Genomic DNA, 26773 nt, shown 5'->3' on the forward strand with positions numbered 1-26773 from the left:
ACCAAGTTTCAAAAGAATGCGTTGGGTTTTGCGAGAGTTATAAATATGTTTCGAAAGTTTGGGATGTCGCACAATTTTTACAGAGACTTATGTAAGTTTGGACTTCCTCAATCGAATCGTTTACAATTGTTAGTGATATTATTACCTCGCACTAACACACTACTATCCACCAAATTTCGCAACACTCGAGCGTTCCCGTTTAATTTTCTTACTCTATACAATTCCTAAACGACCTCTAAGTATCTGGGCGTCTAAAGCAAGGCCTGTTAGGTAGCCTTACTGATGAGTTCCAATAGCAGACCCTCAGGACGATACGCGCTCCACTGCCTTCATTCTGTCCTTCTATCTTCTCATTTTCATCTCGTCATAAAGAGTCTATTCTTCTAATAGGCCAGCTGAAACTACCGGATAATCAGGATGAAAGTACAACTCCGTGAAAAATAAAAGCAAGGTCTGATCTTTTGGCAAAAAATATCTAACGAGTTTCTCCGTGAATCCGATCGAGTGTTAGTGGTATTCATAAACAATTCGCTCGACTCTTAATCACAAGAGGCTTCGATGTCAAATGCTCGGCTACCAAAATGCTTCCAATCTTAAAGTACCTCGATATAAATATAAACACTGCAATTGTTCGATCCCGAAGTGCTTCGATTCCGAACAACTTCGATCTCAAAATGCTTCGATTCAAATCGGCTTCGACGTTGAAATGCTCGCGTACCGAATGCTTCTTTCTTTCCTTGATAGCTCAGTAACAACTAATACAAAATTTAAGACGCGCAAACTTCTCGAATGGGCTATCACTTTTTTTTTTGTCCACCTATTTTAGCTTCTGTTTACATTTCTTTCCATGTTCTCATTCAAAAATTTCTCGTTCCACGAGGAGCCGTTCTCTAGTGTGTTCACGTAGAAAAGTACGTGCGATATACAGAGTCCATAAAATGTCTGTATATATTTATCCTTACATGCGTCTTTAGATATGAACAATCACGATAGCGGAACTGTCATTTTGTCCTGCACTGTAAAAAATTTGTTGCAAAAGGAAATAATTGAAACACCCGAAAATATTATTGATGGATAGGAATGTATGTTTAGGAAATCCTATGTAAACTGACTAAATTGAATAAATTTAAATTTAAACAATAATGCAATGTAGGAATGTACTATGCAGAAGGCAAAAAAATGAGAGTACCTAGCAAATTTTATTATTACTTCATAAGAATGTGTTCGAGACATTATATATAGAATGTATATGCGCAATTATAATAATGGCACATTCACAACGCGTGATTGCTCATCGAAAATGGTGCACGAGTCTGCGGTGTAATTAAAGCACAATTAGGGACATCTGCGACTGTTTAAACGATTTAAAACTGAAATCTAGTAAATATGCATTTAAGAGCAGTGAGAATGTGTTTTAGTAGAAATGTAGAAGCTTAAACTAAAAATCATATATACATATATGATTTCTACAATCCATTCGACTGAATTAACAAACACGAGTAAAACGCATTAGGAATAAATTCTAAGATTTTTTAGGAGAAGAAGAGAGACTTAGTTTCTTTGGAAAATAGCTGTCAGTGCTTTATTATTAAATTATGGAAGAAATAAAATAAAAGAGAATAAGAGTGTAAAAGTTGGCGTAGAAGTGAAGTGTTACGCGCAGAAGAGAGACGTCCTCTCTTCGAACTCTTCGCACGGAAGAAAACTGAGGCGAAGAAAACTGTACAGAAGTGAAGAGAGCCATGGAAAATTGATTAAAAATGTTCAAATCTGTCGAATGATTCCGATTTACGTTACTTTCTATTACTTTTCGCTGCCCGCGAAGTAGCATATAGTTACAAGAAATATTAGGTCATGGAAAAAGATAAATATGTATAGCGTCCGTGTAAAGTTTGTTCTGTTCGTGTAAAGTTAGTATCTCTACATCTTGGATAATGCTTCGAAAAATACCACACATGCCTTAAATATTTAATGCCTTTGTTTTCTGTTCTGTAAGACCATAACTGAACCAATCACTGAATTGGTAGAAAACTGTAGAAAACTCAACGTTGGTAATTGTTTCGTTACAATCTGAGAAAATGTGCTATGTACTATTTTGTAACAATTAGAATACGTTCCACATTGGGTGACGAAATTAAAATTCATAGAATAAGAATAATTATCAAAACGTTGTTTTTCTTCAATGTGAATATAGTATTATACTGTACTTCATAATGGTTCAAGAGAGCCTATAGAATCTAAAAGTACATTTTTTTTTTCCATTAAATTATCTTTTATTTCTTAAAAGTTATTCAACGGTGCTAGTACAAACGCGCCTATTGTGTACATTTGGCGGCAAAGGGGAAAGTCTCTTCAGCGATGACGAATTCGAACGCAGGATGAACGGAGCGCCGCCGGCAAAAGCCATAGCATTTTTCAGTACTAAATCTGAACAGCGTCACCGCTTTGCGCGGCGGTAAAACAATCGAGCGTCAAACCTCTCAGCTACGAGTGTTGTGAATACTTTACTGGCTCACTGTTCGCTGTACATATACAGTAGAACCTCCCTCGTGTGAACTAATTGTAGAACAATCGTGCATGGATAACAGAATTTTCGTACGAATCGAACAACAAGTGGTTGGGGGCGATATTTTAATTAAATACTTCGGACGAAATAGAATCGATCAAGAATGGAATTGATAGAATATCAGGACTCGTAAATATTTTCTGGAAATTTGGAGTGACGCACAATTTTATGATCATGAATATTCGTGAACGTAAGTTTGCACTTTGTCGACTAAATCGTTTGCAATTTTTCGTGAAATGACTTCATTCTGATACACTGTTACTTACCAAGTTTCGAAAGAATCAATCGAGTATTGCGGAAGTTAGAAATATTTTGCGAAAATTTCGTACGACAGATAATTTTGTATTTTCGAAAAATATTTATAACTCTTGCAAACTCAACTAATGTCGCTAAAAATTGCAAACGATTTGATCGTGGAAGTGTGAACTTATGATCGTAAATATAAGCCCTTGTGAAATTGTGTGCCACACGAATTTTCGTAAAATATTTATAATTATAAAATTCAATGTATTCTTTTAAAAATGGAAACGCTTTTGATCGAGGAAGTGCGGAACTTACGATCATAAATATGCGTCCCTGTAAGATTGTGTCACCTCAAATTTTTGAAAAATATTTATAATTCCAGCAAATCTCAATGGATTTTTTTTGAAAATTGTGGGTAATAGTGTGTCTGTATCACTAAAAGTCGCAAACAATTTCATCGAGGAACGCCAAACTTATGACCAATAATATGCCGCTGTATAACGAATGTTCAGAGAATGATTCTATCGCATTGCAAAATGCCATGTTATTGATATCCATATTCTACGAGTTATAGAAGCTTAAGCAACGCCACACTATTGTGCGTAGCTCGTGAAAATTGTGCTGTTAGCCACGTGTTATGAGAAAAAGCTTCAATACTACGAATCGGAACGCACGATCAAACCGAGCACCGCCAACAAAAGCGTTGGCGCTATAGCCGTCGAGCGTCAAACCTTTCATTTGAGAGCGTTACGAATACTTTCGTGGGCCATTGTGTAAACGATAATGGACCTTAGAACGCTACGGTGTTCAAAATCGCCAAAAACTTGGCCTAAAGTCAAATTTTCAACTCTACTCATCTATTCTGTTCTTATCTATTTTCTACTGTCTATATTATTTATATATATGTATATATTATATTATATTATATTATATTATATTATATTATATTATATTTATATATTATATTTATCTTGGTAATTATTTTCATGCAATGTGCTTCTTGTAAGACACCTGTAATTTTTCACAGAAGCTTCGAAAATAAGGTCGTTCTTTACCCTGGGCAGAAACTAATATCAGAATCAGATTATACGCCCTTAAAAACATAGAAATCATTATAATCGTGAAAAATAATGAATTAACAATTATAAGGTTAGTTGTTAAGGGTAGTTCTGTATGTAGGGTAGTTCTTCCTATAGGCAGAAAATAATATAAAAATCGGATTGTTTGACACCAAAATTCTCGAGACCATTCTGATGGTGATAAACAATTCATTAATAATTATAAGGGTAGTTCTTAAGGGTAGTTCTTCCTATAGACAGAAAATAATATCAAAATCGGATTGTTTGACAGCAAAATTCTCGAGACCATTCTGATGGTGATAAACAATTCATTAATAATTATAAGGGTAGTTCTTAAGGGTAGTTCTGTATCCTATAGGCAGAAAATAATATAAAAATCGGATTGTTTTACACCGAAACCATCGAGACCATTCTAATGGTGATTCATAATGGTGAACAATTCATTAATAATTATAAGGGTAGTTGTTATACGTAGTTTCGTACGAACTACCATTTGCACTCACCTCGTCATAAATAAAATTATCAATCTCCTCCAGGGGCCTGCCGTACAGCTCAGTCGGAAAAGGCTCAAACTTATTTGGAAGCACCGCGCCATCCTCAACAGACATCCTCCTCTTCGGTTGGAACCCATAGTCCCTCACCAGCTGGACAGTCCTGTTCTCCAACCTATCCAGACTCTCCTTCGTGAACAACTTCACCGTCTGCTTGTGTCCAGTCGGCGTCCTGGCCGCCTTCCCCCCGTTTTCCCCCTCGCTGGCCAGCTTCCTCCCCAAAACCTCCTCAGGATTCACCTTAGGTGTCCCCGGAGGATCCACCTGGATCTCCGCGCTTCCGCTGTCGCCTGTTCCGGAATCAGCAGAGGCTCCCGCAGTGGCGATCAGAGGAGGTCTCAACCTTGCGACCGTAGACCTCGAAGGGCCCTCCGACGTCTCGATATCCGCATCAGGATCATCCTTGCGTCTTCTCTGTCTCAATGAAGTCGAGCCTGGAGACGCGGAAGCTTTCTCTGACTCCGCTTTAAACCTATCCTGGAGTCTCAACTGATCCTCGTACATCGTAAACTCGAGTTCGGCGTCCAGGATCGATCCTCTGGATTGTTTATGTTTCGTCTCTTCGGCATAGGACGCGAGAGGGTAGCTGAGGAAAATCGGCGAGGGGGTTTCGTTGTCGTACTCGTACTGAGGGGGCTTGTCAACATCCGGAGGCGAGGACTCGCTGGTCTCGCTCGCGGGGGAGACCAGGATGGAGGCAGAGGCTGAAGCTCGAGAGGAAGATGCATCTTTCTTCAGGATGTAATCGTTAGTGGATATTCTGGGATCGGTTCTGGTCGCATCCTGCCACGAGGCCTCTTGGTCGCGCGGAAACTCGAGGACGGACTCTCTAAAGGAGCGACACTCGAGCCTGCCGCGTTCGTCCTGAGCCTGGTGGTCTCTGGATCCATGTTCCCGTCTCGAGAACTCGTTGAACGTGGTCCTAGGCTCGTAACGAAACTCTCCTCTCCTCGATGGCTGAGGTGTTCTCGATATTCCGATTCTAGAGCGATCGAGGAGCTCGAATTCCTCCGTGGGTAGGTTCAGACTTCGCTGGCTGCCTATCTCCTGGGGCGACTTGTCGAGAATGTCTCTGGATCGAGCACCCTCTCCGGCCGAGAACCGAACGAGCTCTTCTCTGGAGAGGTTCGCGTACAGGCCCGCCACTCGAGGTCGATTAGTGAAGCCATTGTCCTCGGAGCCGTTACTCGGAGGATTCTGAGAAGCTTTGCATTCCTCACGGCCAGCTTGCGAGGGTATCATTGGAATCTCTGGGTCCACCGCTTACCGAAATTCGTAGCTTTCATCGTTGCGAGGCTTCCACGCTTCGATTCTCTCAGTTGGGAACGGGCTCGGCGTCGATTCGCCATGAACCTGACCGCAGCGAACGCATCGTTCTGTGTATCGAACATTCCACGCTCATGGGACCACGCTTTGTTCGTTTGTCGAGGGTCAAAGGGCGAATCGGCGTGAATGTGTGTCGCAGAGGGTGTATATAGGTTCTTTTTTCGTCGATGACGATCGTGTTGCTATGACGCGTTTCGACTGAAGGGAGCGAGAGAAGGAGAGGTGTATGGAAAGTGACAGCGTGCAGAGAGAGAAGGGTAAACAGAGGCCTCTAATCTGGCCTATCCTGCAGCAGCTCCTGGATATCGCTCGCACACGACACCGAGGTTACTCGCATCGCACTCGGAAATTCCAATCGGGATACGTGGTACCAAGGGAAATATACAACGGGACGAATAAAACAAGTTTACTTCTGGTCACTTTGCACACCACTCGCGAGCCATTGCAGCCTGTTTTGCCCGAGAATCGTCGAAAACTGGCATAAGAGGAGGAATGTAACCAGCGGTGCGAGAAGGTGTCGGATTTATGGGGCTGCAATGAGAATAGAAAATGAATGGTGCATATACGAGCACGAATAGGAATAGGTGAGAAGGAAATAAAAGGTTGTAGCTGGAAGGGAGAGAAGAGAAAGACGGAAACGAAAACGAAGGAAAGTAGGTAAGGTACACCCTCGTGTTCGATTAGTTGTGAGTTCGACAAGGGTGCAAAATCACGGAACGTCTTCGACGAGAACTGTGACGATACTATGGTAGAAGTCGATTCGTTTCGCGCGCGCGCGTATCGAGCGCCCGAGGAAAACGGCTGTGGGGTCTCTCGGTGTCTGCACGAGCGAATTTGTTTCAATACAGTGACACCCCTGCGCATGTACATGCACGCTACCGCGAAACTAACTAGCGAGCCAACCTGCAGGAATATTCCTCGTCGCGGTTGACGCTATCCCCCCACCACAGGTGGAACTTACCCTTACACGTGATATTGGGTGCATTGGGAGAAGGTACCGCTCGCTGAATCGCTCTGCGAGCGGTGAGGTTGCAAGTTATAAGGGTAGCAAACACGGGGTTCGCTCTCCCTGGCAGTAGGCAACCGCTAGAGTAGGGTGATACAGGTTTTAGAACTACGGGCGCCATCGGTGGCGAAATGCTCAAGTTTGTGGTGAATACAGTTTACGGGTTTTGGCTGTTAGATAGTGCTACCAACTAAAGGGTCGATCATTATTGCTGCTTACGGGATTACACTACTTCGCCTCTCTGAATTATCAGGCTTTTTCAAGAATTTTTATTGAAGCCATAATAAGATTTTACTTGCATTGGATTACATTAATGTATTGTATAAGTATTCAACTAGATTAGAAAAAGGAGATTATTCAAATCAACATGTATTTCTTTTTTGTACGAAAGTAAAACTTTCGTTTAAAATACTTTTTCAAAGGATCACTTTTTTTTTTGGACAGAATTAAATATTAGCTAACTTTTAGTTTGCGGTTTTCTGCGGATGACCGACGCCTTCTACAGAATCTTACGAGGGTAACAATCGTACTGATTGCGATAGCAATTAGTATACAGACCACAGTAGTGAGAAATACAATGATGTCCATGTCGTTGCGTTGGTACCAGGGTTGCCTAGTTAGGCTGGAGTGTAAATGAGGGGCACCTTTGTGACGAATCACGTACTCCGTCCACCAAGCAAGGTGCTCCATCGAATTATACGGAACGTCTTCGATGGTGTTTTTTATTTCGATCACTTTCTCCTTATACCTGGAAAACGCGATAAGGTTTCAGTCAGTAGGAGAATTCTATCATAAATGTTTAAATCGATACCATATCGAGATAGTAAAATTATACTACAGGCCACCTGGATGATAAATTTACTGTTAGCAATAGAAAAAAGAGATTGATCAACAATTATACCAATGTTTTTCGAGAAAGTAATATTTCCGAACATGAAAAGTTGAGAATAAAATTTAAATAAGTAATCGTGAGGTGTTTTTTTATGTTTTGATATCTATTGAGTAGATCAACTGAATATTAGTTTCTGACGATAGTTAAGTTAATTATTAACAAGACTTATTATTTAAACAACGATGGGAAATATAATTTTGCTGTGACATTAATGTTTCATAAATTATTTTCTCGATAAATACAACGAGCCTTCGAAGCGACCATATGTCACGCGGTTTTTGTCCACCCTTCCCTTTCTCTACTTCGAGAGGCACAAAGCAAGCTACTTTGATTCAACTTTGATTCCTTCTATCTCCGGGTCTCCAGTCGCAGCAACCTCCACGTGGCGAGACCTGGTAATCGGTATTATTCGTGACGAACAATACTTCGTCACGAGTAATATCGAGAGGTAATAGTTGCGAACTTGTAAAGTGTAAAGTGCAAAAGTGTAAAGTGTAAAGTGAAATTAGATTTAGATTAGCTCATTCATCCTTCCATCCTTGAGTCGGTATGGATTACGTTTACCTTCTGTTAGTTATGATCTCACGAATGGCCGCCTCCAAATCGTTTCTATTCAGAGCAGTGAGATCCATCCGCTTTCCTAACCCAAGAGCTTCCATTCTCTTAGTTTGGTACGTCTGATCTGAAATCACCGGGAACCCCAAAACAGGAACTCCAAAATGCATAGCCTCTTGGGTGCTTTGCAGGCCTCCTTGATACATGAACAGCTTGATCTTTCGATGCGCTAAACAACAAAATCTTAATCAACAAAGAAGACCAACGAACACAATAATACTTTTACGCGATCTAGTGGAACGCGAACGCACCGAGAATGCTCGGCTGATGGAACCATGGCGCGGTGAAGACGTTGTCCAGTTTCCTCGGCAACTGCTTCTCGTATTTCCACACCACCTTGTACGGCAACCTGCCTAAAACGTCGAGGAGCACCTGTATCGTCTCCGGCGGTAATCGGACGCTCTGTATCAAGCTACCAAGGCTAAAGTAGATAAATCCTTCTGAAGCATCGTCGAGGAATCGTTCCAAACCCTGCAACGGGGGCAGTTTATTTAAACGCGTGGCGGTGGTAAGAGTCGAAAGTTACGAGATAGGGATCGCGGAACTTTTACCTGGGGGCTAGGATGTTTAATTAATTGCTGAGTACAGTGATTAGAAAAGATAAAACTGGTGATGGAACCTACCTCTGGCAGTTGGTCGAGGTTTGTCTCTGAATAGGTCAAGGAGTATGTGATCATATTGGCGAGTCTTGGCTTAGCAGGAGTGATGGCGTCGATCTGATTGATAAACACGAGGCTCATGTTCTTCTCTATATCGAGCAGCGACGGTAAATCATTTCCTAGGTATTGGTTCATTATTTTCTGTTGGTTGGATATAAGAATGTTGTAAGACTCGAACACGTACTTCCACATGTTCAAGAAATTTTGTAATCTCTGCCAGAAGGACGAATTCGAGACTTCGATCCCTTCCATTTCCCAGGCACTCTCGTGTGAAGGGAGCACCAGGCCACCGAGGATGTGCTCGTGAACCGCAAGAATTCCAAACGAGGCAACCCCTGTAATCAAGACAATTATGATTCGTTTGAAGAAATTGTTGCTAATTTTTCTACGTTTCCAGATACTCGGGATAGCGCATATGGTTTGCATTAACAGATAATTATTTTCCATTCAGAAACCTTTTCTCGTTTCGAAACGAGAACCAAGCGAATTCATACCATGTCCTCCACTCTTGCAGAAACAGAACCAGACCGTCACGACCTTTTCGAAATAAAATTGCAACACGAGAAGATCGCGAGAATCTTAAACGAATTACGATTCGATTTTATAAAGTCTCGACCGATCCGAAGAATTGAAATCGGTACGTCATCGAAAACTCGAGTCTACGAACAATTGAAGCCTCGCTTACAATTAGTATCGCCCCATGAAACAACTCCGAAAGCCTAAACTATAATATTACACCATCCTCTGTGTAATATTATTCGATTTAATCTATGAAACTGTCCTCCAGAATAATCCACCAAGAGACCGAATGGTCGATAAAAAGAGGAACGATACATACCAATCAAGGGCGCGTTGAATCTATGCGCGAGGCCGAAGGCGGCTGGCGAATTAAACGCTTGAACCATGACGACGTCGAATTTTGCGTCGCTGTCCGGCGCGTACAACTTCCGCACCTCTGAGTTATTGTACACTTGATGCGCGAAATTATCACCTAGATCAACTATATCCGTCTTATATAATGTTAGCCAGTTGACTTTGCTGAACCGATGCCGAGCGAGATTGAACCCGTCATATATGCCGTAGGATTTCGAGATATCAATCTGAACGAAGCTCGTCGTATTCATATTTGGGATTGGATTCGTTGTGATGAGGACAATGTCGTGGCCTCGTTTGTTCAGTTCCATCCACAGGGGTTTAAATGCACGATTATGGCTATAGGAAGCCGTTGGAATGACCGCAAGAATCCTGGCGCACTGTACTTCCTCCGCAAGAAAGAATAAGCACATAAGTGATATTATAATTGCAACAATCAGCTTCATGTCGAAGAATATAACACTGCTGAAATAGAAATCAAGAACGTGTCTTTATTTGAACTGTAAGATTATTCGCGCGTTACTTTTTTTTTTTTTGTGTGCGTGTATAAGCAGGAAAAGTTGTTTGTTGGATAAAGTATCGTACACCGCTGAACTCGCGTCGACCTCGGTGTAATTTCCGCAAGTAAATTGGCTTCGACACGTACCCCACGGTTATATTTATATCTGGCAACAACAAACCTGAAAATTACAATAAAATTGGTTTGCAATAAATTCTACAGTCGACATGCGTTTCGAATACATTTGAATAGGTTGTTGCGCAATGTCGAAGGCCCTTGTTCAATCGGGGACTCGGCAAGCTTTCACTAAAGATAAACAAGCAAAGTTACGTAAAAAATATACGTAGCAAACTGTGTCCCACGGTTCTACCCGCGTGGAATATTATTCTTAATTCTATACAGGGTGAGTCCGAAGAAACAGAACGCCTAAATATCTCCGTTAGATTTCGTTGTACAAAAAGACTTCTTAGGACAAAGTTACACTATTTGAAGGGCCACGTGTAACGGTGCGAGGGAAAACATTTTCAAGCTTTCTTTTTTTTTATAAAATTTCAAGGACATCGATGTTTTTTTAAACGGAATGATATATTTTCGTTAACGTAATATTGTAGCCGACAAAATAACGAATTCATCCATCTGCTACAATATGACCTACAAATGACCTTCGACTCAGAAAAATGGAATAAATAAAATTCAACGTGTAAGATTCATTTGCTTTATTCCTGTTACGCAAAATGTTCAAAAATATTCCCTTTAGCTGCTATGTACATTTATTTAGCCGTGAAGTTACAGAACGTACTGCTGTGTAATTCATTTCTGAGGGAATCAACGCACAAGACCTGACGATTCTTTCTTTCATCTCGTCTACAGTGGTTGGTGGTTCTTGATAAACATCGTCTTTCAGTTCTCCTCGTAGATAGAAATCAAGGGGTGTAAGATCTGGTGAGCGAGCTGGCGATACGAGTCCTGTTCTGCCAATCCAACGATTTCTAAACTTGTTATTTAAGAATTGTGTTACGACACGGGAAAAATGGGCTGGACACCCGTCGTGCTGATACCACATATCTTTACGAATGTCCAAGCGTGTATTTTCCAGAAGAAGTGGTAACGATTCTCGTAAAAATGCAATGTATTTATCTGCATTTAACATTCCGGTGATAAAGTGAGGCTCAATCATTTGGTTGTTTAAAATTCCGCGCAAATAAAGCAAATGAATCTTACACGTTGAATTTTATTTATTCCATTATTGTGGGTTGAGGGTCATTTGTAGGTCATATTGTAGTACATGGATGAATTCGTTATTTCGTCGGCTACAACATTACGTTAACGAAAATATATCGTTCCGTTTAAAAAAACATCGATGTCCTTGAAATTTTATAAAAAAAAAGAAAGCTTGAAAATTTTTTCCCTCACACCGTTACACGTGGCCCTTCAAATAGTGCAACTTTGTCCTAAGAAGTCCTTTTGTACAACGAAATCTAACGGAGATATTTAGGTGTTCTGTTTCTTCGGACTCACCCTGTATAGTACTCCGGTCATGTTAGACAATTGTTTTGTCAAACATTTGATAAAATACTGTAAACCTGCTTTCGATGGTTGTCTTAATTCTAAGACCATAACGGGGCCTGTACCTGTAATATTTTTTTTGTTTAAATAATCGAAAACTAAAAGAAGCAAAAATCTGGCGCAAGGAAAAGTTGTAAACAAAAAAAGTACAAAAAAGTATAACCTTAGGCATTTTTATACACTGTAATTTTCCGGGGATCTTGAGGGGGAGGTGGAGAGCCAGAAGGATTTTCCTGTTTACTATCGCGAGATGGAGGAGGAAAAATGTTGTCGAGGTCTTCTGTTGTTGTCTCACTTCTTACACGAATAAAACTGCGTATTTCTAGAAAAGTCACTAAATGTAAGTTTAATTTGTTAATTGTAAAAGTTTGTTAATTGTATATCATTTTCTGGGGATCTTTGAGGGGCGGCGGGGACCCAACCTCAAATTATTATAAATACGCATAAGCGATACAACGTCGTCGGCTAGCCGCGCCTTTAAACAATAATAATTTGCGAATCGGGACGCTGCAGAAAAAGTTGCTTACATGTCTGTGTAGAGGAAGGTCTGCTCTAAATATCCATATTAATTAGAGGGTAGAATTTCGCGGAATTACGAAGATATCCCTTGTCAAAGACTGAAAAGTTTGAAACATGCTTTACTTTAGTATTAATTTTTTAATACATCGTGTACCATATAATTATTAATAGGACTGATTTCTTATCGCAAAAGGATATTTGTCATAGACAAAAATAGAAGAGAATTTAGAGCAATTTATTTGGATGAAAACTGCCACCTTCGGAATGTGCAACTTTAACTCTTAAGATATAAATTTATATCAATCGCATTTTTTTTTATCAAATTTGATTAATCCTTTCGATATCGTAGTCGCTGGATATTTAGGAAACAATACGGATTTATTCGAATTTAATCCGAGAAAGTTAAGTTTTTGGCCCTGCGTTTCAAAATTTCGCAATCTGAATCACTGTGCGATATCTCCCCTCTTCCTGCTCGCGATAGTAAACAGGAAAATTCTGACGGGCTCTCCGCCTTCCCCTCAAGATACCCAGAAAATGCCAGTGTAAATCATGATACCTACGGTATCAATTATACTTCTTTATTTTTGCAACCTTTCCTTGAACCGGATTATTACTTTGTCCCGCTATGGTCTTAAAATTCAGCTAATTAAAGACGCAATTTTAACTTTCAAATTCGATCCACTATGCGGCGCTGTTCCTTCAGCGTGAAGTTACCAAGACGCAACAGTACCAACTTTTAATACATGAGCTTTGACTCCCTGCTTCGAATTACGTTGTTCATCCAATGATTTTAAGAAAACTTTGGTGTTACAATAGCACAGATGTATTTGTAGTCTAAAATATATATTTCAGAGTGAAAATTAAAGAGGTCCAAAAATGGACGATGAAGAAAAACTACTGATACATCCTTGGGACAGTTTGTCTACAATAAACACGTTTGATTTAGGTTAGTATATACCGTAACCTCAGAATACCCGCGAATTTTGAATAGTGTTTCAATCGACCATTCCAAGGGGTAAAAAAGTATTATATTTTCAATATCTCAATCGAATGCGATATCTCTAAGGAATTATCTATTCTAAGGAAACGATGTAAATTTCATTTTCATTACATCTTTCTCAACTAAAATAAATATATGTATTAGATAACAAAAATATGCAACTTTTCTCTGTCTATCCTTTGTTCTTTACTTCAGCGCAAATTATAAGTTGAACTTTTATGATACAAGTAATTATATTTGATTTCTATATTTTAAGTTATATTAAGGTACATGTATTATGTTGTTAGGCAATGATACAAGATCTACGATATGCGTGGATAATAACAGTAACCAGTCCAACAAACAAGTTGTGACTGTAGCTACACCATCAACCAGTCTGTTGATTGAATCTCTTATACAACAACTTTGTACAATGTTCGAAGGCGATAAAGTTCGTAGGAACAAATTGTATTTTGGTAATTTATATGTACTTCTGTAAATTATTAGGTTCTATGTATTCTAGTAGTAATAAGTACTCTGAGAGATTTGTATAGAAATAGACCTTTGTAACATTTATTTCTAGCAATATGCGATAGACTTCATGATATGGAATTAATCGATAGCTCATACAACTTGATGGAATTTGAAACTATAAGAGGACAATATCAACATGCACTGTATCATTTGGTTGCAGTTGCACGTGCAGCAACTGGTTGCGAAAGTCCGCTACACATTTCTAGGTAAAATGCTTGAAATTAATTGTCTGTATAAACATTATATTCAAATAAATAATGTAGCAACTTTTTTATACAGTTCGTTAATAACTGACTGGTCTAGATATCACAGAGAGTTTCAAGAAATAAGTTTCATTGCTTCTGGAGGATTTGGTAATGTTTACAAAGCGCTGAACCGTCTGGATGGTATCGAGTACGCGGTGAAAAAAATTGTGGTGCGTTCTGGGCGAGTTAAAAGCATCATGCAGCATCTCGAAGAAGTGAAAACTCTTGCTAGATTGAATCACACCAACATAATTTCGTACAAAGGCGCGTGGATCGAACCGTCGCTACCTTCAACTTTTTTACAATGCTTACCATCTTCGAGTCACTCTCCCAGCAAAATAAATTCTTTGGATAATAAAGGAAAAAACAGATACAAGTCGTACGCGAGTCATAGCGTTACTACACAGAGTCAATCGAATAATATTACTAGTTCTAGTAGTCAGAGTAAAGAGGAGTTGATTCCTAATGAAAGTTACGAACAGGATAAACTTTTAATGCAGTGTGTTAAAAAGAAAAATTACAAATCTGGTATGTACATACAGACCAAAATTGAGGAACAAAAAACAGCGTATCATTAACAAAAGATTTTATGAACTTAACACCTCATTTAACACTGTAGGACGAAGAATAATCGAAGAAAGTTTTGGAGACGATTGTGTGGAAAAAAATTCAAATAGTATATCTTTCAGGAGCGATAGCAAGAATGAAAATAATAAAACAGAGAATAGTACGAATTCCGACTCTAGCAATTCATTCGAAGAGTCCAATAGCAACAACAAACTTTGTCCATATGTACCCCCAGTGGTTTGTATGAACTCTTCATCTGAACTATCTAATTGGGCAATATTAAATGAAATTTAGTTAGGTGAATTCTTTTATTTTCAAGAATGAACAATATGCAACATTGTACATCCAGATGGCACTCTGTGAAAAAACTCTTCAGCAATGGCTTGATGAAAGGAGTGAGCTTCCTTCACAGGAAATGATCGTTACTATTGTTACGCAAGTTCTTTGTGGATTGGATTATATACACTCGCATGGAATTGTACATCATGACATAAAGGTAGCAAAGAAACAATGGATCTATGCATAAAATTAAATAAGCATACTTATTTCTATTTGACTTCAGCCAAGCAACATATTCATAACAACGTCAAACCATCTCCAAATACAACTAGGTGATTTTGGATTGGCCTGTCCACTGCAGAGCGAAACTCATCATTCCATTCTTGGTACACATACCTATGCTGCACCAGAGCAACTCCAAGGCAAATGCGATCCCAAAGTACTATTTCTTTTTATTGGTCCAATATCAATTATGAAATATATTTTGAATCGACTTCTACTGTTCTAGAGTGATGTGTACAGTCTGGGGATAGTGCTTCTGGAGATGTTAGTCCATACAAAGACCCACATGGAACGAGTAGAGATAATTGCAAATTCAAAAAGGGGTCACTTGCCAATGATTCTGACTGCCACTTATCCTAAATGGGTATAAATTTAAAATAAAACTTACTGTTTCTAGTCGAAGATATATTTAGTTATAAGAACAATTAATTTGTTAACAGGCACACATAATTAGTCAATTAGTGCAAACAGATCCTGAGAAACGACCGTCGACGAGTGAACTGTTGCAAAACTTTAACCAGGATAAAGATGTGATGATAGCTCAGTTGAAAAGTGATATTGTAGATAAAGACAATAGAATAGAAGAATTGGAAAGGAGGATAGCAATGTTAGAAACACAAATTGCTAAATATCATATACCGTTTGATGACAGATAAACTTTTGTGCGAATCTAAACAAATTTCTCAAGAAAATTGAATAGTATTATTTTTCTAAAATAAATTACAAAATTGGAGGTGAGTGCATTTGTTATATTAATGTATAAGACATTTGTAAATATTTTTTGCATTGTGTATTTTAATTTAATTTTGTACAGTATTATAAATAAAAGATATATTCCTTCCTTTATGTTACCTTGAAACTACAACTTTCAGAAACAATATGAATGATAAATTTGCTACTGGAGTACTTAATGTAAAGTAATTAATTAAATTATTTAATTACAATCAGATATCGTTTATGGTATGTGATACGTTGATGATGATGATGATGATGATGGTAATGGGCATGATTGTGATGTGTTAGGTGATGCACAGGAAGCATAGATGGTTGCATCATCCAAATCCGCTATGCGACATATAGCTCTCCGAATTTCAGCTTTCAGGCGCCTTTTATTTTCATCCGAGCGCAAACTTCTCAACTCCATGGCTACATATTCACCAAAAGTGTCATAATCATCTGGTTCTTTGGACAAAATTTGTGCAGAGTCCTTAAAGTCCTCTTCCGCTACGAATTTTGCACGCTTCTTTCCTCTTCTCTCTATTACTTCTATAATCTTCTTTTTACTTTCTTCTTCTCTATAGGATGAATACTGTGTAGACACTTTTTCTTTAGATAATTGATCCTGGACAAGGAGGTTATATTTATGAATTTAAGTGATTGGAATGTCATTTGGGAATTCCAAAAATTATCGTGAATATGTATAGTCCAAACAACTATGAATATATGAATATAAGGGCCACAATCAATTACTACCAGTAGTAATACTCGAGGGGATTCCCAAAGATTATTCTAAATACAGGGTGAGGCATTTAAAACAGGCCACCCGAATAATTCGCTTACTTTTAGCGATAGGAAAAACTTACAGGTCCTCAATCATGGATTGAACGACAGTGGTTGAAAACCGACTTACTATAAAAAAAAAAAAAAAACACGCGGACAACGAAAGAAATATTTAGCTTATCGCCCCATTCGTAGAATGACGAATAATTTGTTTCGCTACCAAATGCGATCACACACACGACACCAATCGTCTAACGAATCACTGCAAAACTTTTTCTGCATATATTTTTCCAGATCAAATACCGGCTTAGTAACACTCTTCACTTTTCGATGGTTCATAACAGCTCGCCTCACGCTCTCCTTCCTCGCCTCCTTGCGTTCCAACAAAGAACGTTTCTCTTCGTCAGTTCCAAATTTCAAAATTCGTTCATCTTCTAGTCGCCGCCTTTCTCGATAAGCCTTTCCGCGGTCAGTCGACGAAGGCATTTTGACGTGAACTGTGAACTGATTACGATTATCGCTCCCACCACTTAATATCTTAACCAATTAGTTACACATTCCAAGATGTAATCAAACACCGATCTACTTTTAGGCAGGACGCAATGGACGATACTCACCGTGTGTAATCAAACGCTAATCCAACACAGTAGCTCAGCACGTGCCTGTAATCAAACGCGAAACGCTTTCCGTAGCGAGCTACTAGTCCCGACGAATCCCCTTTATTCCTTCTTATCTCTACTTCGTTTTTATTTATTCTCAACTTCCGGCTTAACTTCATTCATATCGTCTTTAATCATTTAGTTACTTCCGTTACATAGCAAATGCAAAACTAATCTTATAGCTCAGCGACCAGGGCTGGCATTTTGGGAGGGGAGCAATTGTCCAAGGCGCTAAATTTGTAGGGGGCGCCGCAGCCAGCTGTCCCTAGTATGCGAATATATTGATATTTTCTCATTGTCTCTTCTGTGCTATGTAGTTTAACAATTTTTACAATCTTAGTACAGATTCATAAATATTTTAACCCCTGAATATTGCTAAAACCAGCACTGCATATATCCTCACGATTAAACGTGAAGTGACCAATGTAATCAAACGCTAACGCAATCCCGTAACTCAGCGAATAGTGTAATCAAACACAAAGCCTGTCTCTGTTTTAAATGCCTCACTCTATATAGAAAAGCATTTCGTTATTAACTCAGCTACCCCCCATTTTCGATTCTTGCACTAATTCTGGGACATACCGTATAAACATTGATATCAATTGCTGTGGAAGAAGTCATGATACAACTTACAACATTTGTGACAGCTGATCGCTTTGTCAATCCTGGAATTAAAAATTTCAGAGCTGAGAAGTAAGGCCAGTTGCTGGTGTAAGTCTCATCAGAATCATCTCCATCTTTCTTTTTCTTTATCTTATTCAACTCCTGCGATAACTAGAAGAATACTCCTTGCAATTACATTTAGTATATTAATAATATTTTATAGTTCACTTACTTGGTTTCGCAAGTTGTGTAACTTCCTATTTATCTCTTCTTTAGTAGTGTCAAACTTCTCTGCTATATTTAAGATTACATTCACTTTCTTCTCTCGCTTCTTATAATCTTTACAGGTCCTATCCCACAGTAGCGCATGCTTTTCATACAAATGGATGAGTTCAAAAGTATTTTCCCTGGACCAAGTGTACTTCGCCATTTCACAATTTGTATGATCATTTAATTATTATTCACATAGTTACTCTTACAGCAAATTAATAATATATAATACGTATATAGAATTATATACAATTTTATATCAAATATATACTTGTGTAAGGCGTATCTGAACATTGGTGACGATTTTTTTTATTATTTAAAAAGATATATTTTTCAAATAATAATAATAATATGTGAAGTGTAAGTTTGAGCGTTTGAATTTGGCGCCAGATTTAGGAAGGAGGTGATAAGAAGGTTGCCTAGGGTAGGGGTGTAGATGAGAGCGGTACAGTTTAGTACAGTTGATTAGAGGCTTTCTGATAAGAGGAACTGATTTATCTGTTTAGGCTATCTGATCACAATATGCGTTTTGATTGTTGTTTTGATATTGGGTTTAATTGGCAATATTTTAAGGTTACTTGTTCACTTGGAAGTATCTGTTAAGTATTACTCTCGAGAGCAGCTGTCACACTTTGAAGTTGATATCTGCTGGACTGCTATCGAGAGCAGGTTAGGCAACTGTCGGAGAGTAAATATATATACAGTTGAATAAGCATAATGGAGAATAATGTAGCACAATACAATATAATAAAAAAAGCATAATATAGCATAATATAGAATAATGCAGAAAAATATAGAATCAAGGATAATATTAAGTAATAAAGAATAATAAATGTTCAATATCATAGAGTTATGTAGAAGCGAGGATATATGCAGTGCTGGTTTTAGGAATATTGGCGCCCTGGGGCAAGATTACCGGGGCGCCCATTCGTGGGTTAAAATATTTATGAATCTGTAGTTTGTAAAAGATGTAGATTGTAAAAATTGTTAAATTACATAGCACAGAAGAGACAATGAGAAAATATCGGTAAAGTCGCATACCAGGGACACCGAGCTGCGTCGCTCCCTACAAATCCGCCCCTCCTCCCTAACGGCGGCCCGGGATATTTGTAAATTTGTATTAACTATATAATCGGATATATTTTTGTGTTTTTAATTCAAATTAATTAGTTTCTATGAGTAATAAAACTAACACTAAAGTAGAATCCCGATTATTTCACAAGATTATTCCAAACACCTACATTCCAAACATAAACATACAAATATATGAATAAATAAATATACGAATATATAAACTTCCGCAATTAATTTCCACCCCCGAACACGAACAAAATCGCCAAGTTACCTTTCAGCTTCTCCCACAAGTGGCAGGAAAAGCGAAAAATGTTACCCACTTTTACATTCCGTTACTCACGGGATCCTTTCCTTCCTGCATATTTCAAAGAGCCTAAAAATCCAAAATAATGATAGCTCGATCTCGATTCCATTATCAAAATCGAGGAGTCAGCTGTGTGTCACTAGGTCGTCTCGAAACGGGGGTACACATGCGCGGTTCATTTTCCGCTAAACTCTGGATCACCTGAAGCTGAGGAATGACAAGTATAGTGATCCACGTACCACTGTTATCGGCGTTCAAACGAATTCGAACGATAAATAGACGGAGAGTTGGATAATCGATGATAAAGTGACGAAAAAGTGCAAGCTTGTCAGAGAAAGATTCAGGAGGGGGAAAGAAAATTAAAAAAAAGAAAAAAGAAAAGAAATATGAAAGAGGAAATAGAACAAAGTGAAATTTACGAACACAAGACCGAAGGTATCCGCGTTAAGGGGTCCCTGATAAGAGGCTGCAGTAGATTTTGTGGGTGGAATAAGTAATGAGAAATGAGTGAAGGGAGAAAGTACAAGGGTAATAGAAGGAATCCAAGGGTTCGAGTGAAACAGAAAGGGAAGGGGTGGGAATATAAAATAAAAATAAAAAGCGGATAGAGGAGTTGTTGTAAAGGAATCGTAAGAGGCGGTGAAAAGGGGGTAGTAAGAATAAACGTAATCTGAAGGAGAAGTTAAAAGGAGGTTAGCAGTGACGGCTACGGAAGGGGAAAGGGGCAAAGGGGTGAGTTGACTGGATGAGCACTGCGCAGCATCCCAAGTGTCGAGAAATATTCTCCGCGATAGCGTCGATTTCGGATAGTGCTTGTGAATCGAGTGAAAAAGTGATTTTGTAACATTCGTCGCTGATAAATAAATAATCATATCCTTATTGGTCACGTAGGATGATAATGTAGTTGATTTGGACCGGTAGATTAGAATTGTTTCGAGGGTTGTTTTTTTTTTATTTTTATTTTTTTATTTTTTTTTTAATCAGATGAATATTAATTTAGCGATTATATTTTTCATACTGATTAAATGTTATCTAAGGAGCTGCATTTTTTATATCAATTAAATATTAATTTAGCGACGGTACTTTTCATACTGATTAAAATATTTTCATAAGAGTTGCATTTTTTTATATTAATCAAGTACCACTTAATTATTTATTTAGGGTTATAATTGTAATTATTAATTATATGATAATTCATATTGCTTACATAATATATTAATTCATTCGTATTTATTCTTATATAATTATAAAATTATGAACTGGATTTTGTTATATTAATTATATATTACTTTAGAAATTAATTTAAAAAGTGTATTGTGTGGTCATATTTAATATGCCAAGGATAGTTGAGATTGATGTATGCAGTACTCATCAATAAGAGAAACTTCCATGTATGTTTTAAAGTTGATATCCATATCCATGTCCAAAAAATGGAACACCCTCCACAATGGAGCGCCGGTTCCACGATAATGCGAATCTTTTTTTGCTTTCGCGGATATCTTGTATCGTAGTTAAAAAAAAATGCCTGGTACTCTTACATCTTGGACAATGTTTCGAGAAATACCATACATGCCTTAAATATTAATATTTTTGTTTACTTTTTATATTATATATATATGTAATAATCTACAACCAAATAAAAGTGTATTTTTTTCTATATTATAAATTAAAAAATATAGTATTTTTACTTTACGCTAAAGGAAGAATTTCATAATAATTAAATGCACAATGAAAGTTCAAGGTAATAAAAATCAGGTCGACTTAATTTGCAGTTTTTGATAGCCGGATGTCGAGGTGCAAGAACCTGATGAGATGACGTCTCGTTTTATTTGCTGATGCAATTTCGGAGGATGCTTCTCAGGATGAGACTGCAGCAGGTCTACCTTCTGCTGCAGATGGCATACCTAGTTGTTTGGTAAAAATTCATTTATTGTGCAAGCATGCAGAATCAACGAAAATGCATTTCACACGCCATAAGCAAAATTTGTTCTATAGTAAAAGTCGCAAAAATATTTCACATTCTCCGATAAACGCGGATAAGATATTTGTAACAGTAACGAATTTGAACGAATAACAAATTTACGTATTGCGAAATTTCCAGGGCTGGCTTTGAAAATACAGGGATGTCCGACAGATTGGAAAATGTGACACAAACAATATCTCGAATTCTCAATGGGTACGATATCCGATTGAGACCAAATTTTGGAGGCAAGTATTCTGATTCCCCTCCTCGATAATCGATATTCATTAGAAGTTATTAAAATCGATTACAAACTAGTTTACTAAATTCACCTAAAATTATAAATATTCATAATACCACTTGTAATACCTTCTTTGCTTCATAAATAAAGGATCTCGTTTCATTATTATAAAATAAAGGGAATTTAAAAAAGGGGACATTTATTCTGATGCTTAATGATACTAATAATACTTTTAATTTTCCTTATTTCGGCTTTTTGCTAACACTAATTTAAAATTATTTCTTTGCAGGAGAACCTTTGTTGGTAGGGATGGACTTGACGATAGCAAGTTTCGATGCAATTTCAGAAGTTAACATGGTAAATATACATTTAATTAATTTAGCACGTAACGAATAATTATTAAAAATCTATTTGTAATACATGTATTATGGAAACTACAAATTGCAGGATTACACGATAACGATGTACTTGAATCAATATTGGACGGATGAAAGGCTAGCATTTTCCCAAGATGAAGAGACACTCACCCTCAGTGGGGATTTCGCAGAAAAAATTTGGGTCCCAGACACGTTTTTTGCCAACGACAAAAATAGGTGCGTGTGAAAAATATCTAGAAATCTTAACTTCTAATATTTAATATTACTTTTATATTTCTAATATATATCGCATATTATTTTATCATTATATCGTTATTGTATTTCTATTTTATATTTCTAATTTTTAATTATTAATATCGATTAATAAATATTAATATTAATATCTAATAATAAATTATGTAGAAATTTGTGTTTCTACACCCCTATTTGCGTTATCGTTTCAATACAATGTATACACTTATCTATAGATCAGTCTGATTTTGAATCCCATTTTTGTTTTTTTTTATCATTCTCGTGTCTATCGTATAAAAGCGTCGTTTTTCTTAAACTTGTCGTTAATTAATTGCATAAAAAATTGACAAAATTAAAGAAATCACAAAACAAAGACGCTCGTGCCATCTGTGAGAAGTTCTAAGAAGTCGAATTCAAAAAGCTCCCCGCTCTTCGTTTGACGTTAACTAGCTTTTCTAATTAGTTATTTATAGTTCCTTCGTTATTAACCAGCTTTTAAATGAATTATTCTGCTTTGGGCTGGACGAGGTAGGGATGTGGCTGAGAAAGAAAATGTTGGTTTTACGGTTTTGTTTACAGTTTTTTGCACGACGTGACCGAGCGTAATAAACTCGTCCGGTTGTCCGGAGACGGATCAGTCACTTATGGCATGAGATTCACGACGACCCTGGCCTGCATGATGGATCTACACTACTATCCGCTCGATTCGCAGAACTGCACCGTAGAGATCGAGAGCTGTACGATCGATGTTACCTTTTCTTCGACCCCTTTCCTTTCCATTGATCATTAGTTCCCTCTATTTTAATGTTGTACTCAAAGTTTCCAACAAAGATATTAGAACTTAAAGACTCATTCCTGTTTCAATTGACACGTTGATCGCCACGTCGCCCATATATGGGCGACAGTGCTTTTCATTGAAAAACGAAAACTATTCATTCTGAAAGTAAAGTGTCATAGAAAATGAATTTAAACGAAATACTTGAATTTTGACGAAGTCACGAAACTACGTATCGAAATAAATGTTTCATTACGCAGCTTCCAATGGTCTGTAAACAAAATTTAAACACGATAGAAATTTTCAAGAGTTTTAGTCCGGCAGCGAACGTGTTAAATAATGCTATAGAAACAGAGTGAAGTTGCCGAAAGACATTGATGTAGTAATATCTAATATATTTGTTACATCTAATTTGTCTGAACGTGTATCGTTCTCTTAGATGGATACACAGTGTTGGACGTAGTGATGTATTGGAAGGAAACCTCGGTACGTGGCGTAGAAGAAGCACGACTGCCACAATTTACGATAACTGGATATGAAACGAACGATCGCAAGGAGAGACTGGCTACCGGGATATACCAGAGGCTTTCGTTGAGCTTCAAGCTTCAAAGGAACATCGGATATTTTGTTTTCCAAACGTATTTACCCAGTATACTGATCGTGATGCTGAGCTGGGTCAGTTTCTGGATCAATCACGAAGCAACCAGTGCCAGAGTAGCCCTTGGTAAAGAATCGTTTCTTACTCTTTTTTTTTTTTATCGTTCGATTACTTTAACAGGAAAGCACTCGGGAGGAAATATTTGGCATGCGTATTATTTTATCTCGATTTATGAATTCATCAAATCAATATCGTAACGGCGACACCTCTACTCGCGCGCATTTTATATCGTTTATAATTTTATCTTATTTCGTTTAGTTTATTATATCGTTTTTTAAACGAAAGAAATTTACCTAAAAGTAGAAATTCTCATTGTGAAATAATATTCAATTTATGCGATACGTGTACGTTATCTATACGCTCATTTATTTATTTATTTATTTATGTGCACATTTCTTTTATTTCGTAGGTATAACGACAGTCCTAACAATGACTACGATCTCAACGGGCGTACGTAGCTCACTGCCACGTATCAGCTACGTGAAAGCTATCGATATCTATTTAGTAATGTGTTTCGTTTTCGTGTTCGCGGCTTTATTGGAGTACGCAGCGGTGAATTACACGTATTGGGGCGCCAGGGCCAAGAAAAAGATGAAAAAGAAGGACACCGACGATAAGAAAGTCATTTCGTCCAAGACAGGCGAGCCTTTATTATTTAGTTACACGTTACGGAGGATATGGACATTTATTTTTGTTTATTTTTATGCTTAAATAATTTTTTTCTAAAATATTCACGAAGTCCTTTTTATATACATCCTGAAGCTAAACATTTTTGGACTTTTTTACCTGTAGTTGTTGAACTTTTTATATCGTATCCTTGTGTATCGAAAAATTGTACACATCCACTGTGAAAAGTTCATGGAACAAGACGAAGAAAGAAGAAAATAATTTTGCAGGAAGCAAAGCGAGTTCTCCGTATCCTGGTCCAACGGAAACGGATATAGCAGATATTCAGGACCTTCGAATGTCCCCTTTGCCGAGCATGAGGAACAGATCAGGCCTGATCAGCGGTAGCGCGTACCCTGGAACCATACGAGAACACGATCCTGCCAAGTTCCCCCCGAGTTTTCGCATTTCCAGAGTTGCGGCCTATAATACTCACGGAAGGAACATCGGGCTTAGGTATAGAGGTCCTAAACAACACAAACCTAAGGTAAACATTTACAAACTTCGTTACTGTTCGAAATTTCGTAAATGGAAATATTATTTATTTTGTTATTGTCAGAGAAAATGTACTAAATTTTTATTGCATTTCCCATTGAATTGTCTACTACAAAACTACAATTTACCAAAATATAAAATATAAATTTGTTTTATTTACCATAAAATAAAATTTATAAATTCATTATACATCTATACAAGGATAAGAAAAGAAATGACGATTATAGGTTTTCCACGCGATAAGAAGAGGAGCCTCCGTGCTGCGAGTATCGATGCCCAAGATCAAAGACGTGAATATTATCGACAAATATTCGAGAATAATATTCCCAGTCAGTTTTATGCTATTCAACGCCATCTACTGGGTATTCTATTTCCTCTGATTTAAACTACCGCCGTTTCGTGACGAAGGACAGAAAGGACCAATTGTTATCAAGAATTTGCATGGGTATTACTAGAGAATAAATTTGATTCGAATTGGCGCGAATAATCGAAGTAAAATTCGATTTCGATCTTTATTCTCGCCTGAAGAGAGTATCGAAAGTACTGAATCGAAAGTTACCGATATTTATGCGATATCTTTGAGAATAGTCGATTTGATCTCGAAGTCGAACGATATTTACGTGAATACGTTCCTAATCGATGGGTCACTGGTTCGAATGGATGATCTGAAATGAATTAATTAAAAATTTATCCTTGAAAAGCTACGATGACGCAATGAAAATGATTTAAATAATTGATGGAATTTGAAGCACTAAAAGTTTCTTAATGTATACGAAAATCCTTAATTGTGATCAACGAACTGAAAGTAACAATTTTTCTGAAACGCAAGTTTGTTTGACGAAAGTTATCAACGCCAATTGTTATTGTCAATATTTTAAGTACAACATTAAAAAAGAAAGAAGCATTTGAAGGGAACATCAAAGATTTAGTGAAATATATCACAACTAGAGTAGCGTTTGATTAAAAATTGTAATTAAAGATATTATAGCTGATGGATAGGATTACTGTTGCATTATTATAATTATGATTGTTCTGCAAGTTATACGAATTTATTATTTGTTGATCGCCACATACATATATATATAGGGTAAAGTTGATCAAAATGATGCCCTTAACAACATATGTCAAGATGAAGGTCATCTGTGAGATTCGACCTTTTATAGATATTTACCAAGAACATTGACTAAAAATCCCATGGGTTAAACAAGTACAGTGCAGTAATAATTTCCATCATAGAACGAAATAAAGTAGTATTAAAAACAAAAGGTAACAAATAATGCAGTATTTTCGGTATTGTTAGACAAAGCTTAACGAATTGTTGGAAAAGTGAGAATACCTGAGCAAGAAAGAAGGAATTGTCTTTTCCTAGAGAATACTTTGCTGAAGCATTCAAAAGTTATCCACACAGATTATGTACCATAATGTTGATTATTTTAATATAAATCCTAACTGTAATTTTAAGGTAATTAAATTACTGAGACTTTTATTTCATTCACAAGAACCATTCAAAATATATTGTTGAATCAGTGTATATTATTTTGCCTTTCAGCATATGTATATATATTACAATGTTGATAAACTGTAGCACTCTCAAGGTTCCATTTACATTTTATATAATGGCAATGCAACTTTTATTATACTTCAACAATTTACACATGTTCAACTTGAAACATAGCTTCT

General features: G+C 37.3%; 5 protein-coding genes across 12 annotated transcripts in view; 2 read left to right on the top strand and 3 right to left on the bottom strand.

The window, feature by feature from the left end:
* LOC128877048 (sodium channel protein 60E) overlaps positions 1-6795 on the bottom strand; it is a 27633-nt gene extending 20838 nt beyond the window's left edge. For 3 of the 6 annotated variants that reach the window (XM_054123996.1, XM_054123997.1, XM_054123998.1), the window contains exon 1: positions 4392-6795. In XM_054123996.1, coding sequence (XP_053979971.1) covers positions 4392-5681 — 1290 coding nt within the window. In that variant the 5' untranslated portion in view covers positions 5682-6795. The remainder of the gene's footprint in view (positions 1-4391) is intronic. The other 3 variants (XM_054123995.1, XM_054123993.1, XM_054123994.1) reach the window with 2 other exon arrangements.
* Positions 6796-7059: 264 nt separating this feature from the next.
* LOC128877051 (UDP-glycosyltransferase UGT5-like) lies at positions 7060-10795 on the bottom strand. The gene is made up of 5 exons (XM_054124000.1): positions 9776-10795; positions 8902-9272; positions 8530-8749; positions 8228-8447; positions 7060-7519 (listed from the first exon to the last, which is right to left on the bottom strand). Exons 1-5 carry the CDS (start codon positions 10254-10256, stop codon positions 7225-7227), a joined length of 1587 nt encoding a protein of 528 aa, XP_053979975.1. The 5' UTR covers positions 10257-10795; the 3' UTR covers positions 7060-7224.
* A 2009-nt stretch (positions 10796-12804) lies between these two features.
* On the top strand, positions 12805-16126 carry LOC128877049 (eukaryotic translation initiation factor 2-alpha kinase 1-like). Its single transcript, XM_054123999.1, has 9 exons — positions 12805-13340; positions 13682-13849; positions 13957-14113; positions 14187-14680; positions 14772-14956; positions 15039-15215; positions 15282-15437; positions 15507-15644; positions 15721-16126. The coding sequence occupies exons 1-9, from the start codon at positions 13271-13273 to the stop codon at positions 15934-15936; spliced, it is 1761 nt and encodes a 586-aa protein (XP_053979974.1). The 5' UTR covers positions 12805-13270; the 3' UTR covers positions 15937-16126.
* Positions 16067-18944, bottom strand: LOC128877055 (uncharacterized). The gene is made up of 3 exons (XM_054124014.1): positions 18275-18944; positions 18073-18213; positions 16067-16622 (listed from the first exon to the last, which is right to left on the bottom strand). Exons 1-3 carry the CDS (start codon positions 18470-18472, stop codon positions 16236-16238), a joined length of 726 nt encoding a protein of 241 aa, XP_053979989.1. The 5' UTR covers positions 18473-18944; the 3' UTR covers positions 16067-16235.
* A 773-nt stretch (positions 18945-19717) lies between these two features.
* Positions 19718-26756, top strand: LOC128877053 (gamma-aminobutyric acid receptor subunit beta-like). 3 transcript variants are annotated; one of them, XM_054124010.1, is made up of 10 exons: positions 19718-20422; positions 21446-21605; positions 21792-21898; positions 22181-22248; positions 22339-22484; positions 23079-23236; positions 23714-23998; positions 24342-24572; positions 24829-25085; positions 25321-26756. In XM_054124010.1, exons 2-10 carry the CDS (start codon positions 21526-21528, stop codon positions 25471-25473), a joined length of 1485 nt encoding a protein of 494 aa, XP_053979985.1. In that variant the 5' UTR covers positions 19718-20422; positions 21446-21525; the 3' UTR covers positions 25474-26756. The 3 variants fall into 3 exon arrangements, with proteins under 3 accessions (XP_053979985.1, XP_053979983.1, XP_053979984.1); XM_054124008.1 differs by having other exon boundaries at positions 21463-21605; XM_054124009.1 differs by lacking the exon at positions 19718-20422 and adding an exon at positions 20947-21081 and having other exon boundaries at positions 21463-21605.
* Positions 26757-26773: the final 17 nt, after the last annotated feature.

This window comes from Hylaeus volcanicus, chromosome 5, assembly GCF_026283585.1.
Source record: "Hylaeus volcanicus isolate JK05 chromosome 5, UHH_iyHylVolc1.0_haploid, whole genome shotgun sequence".
NCBI classification, from domain to species: Eukaryota; Metazoa; Arthropoda; class Insecta; order Hymenoptera; family Colletidae; genus Hylaeus; species Hylaeus volcanicus.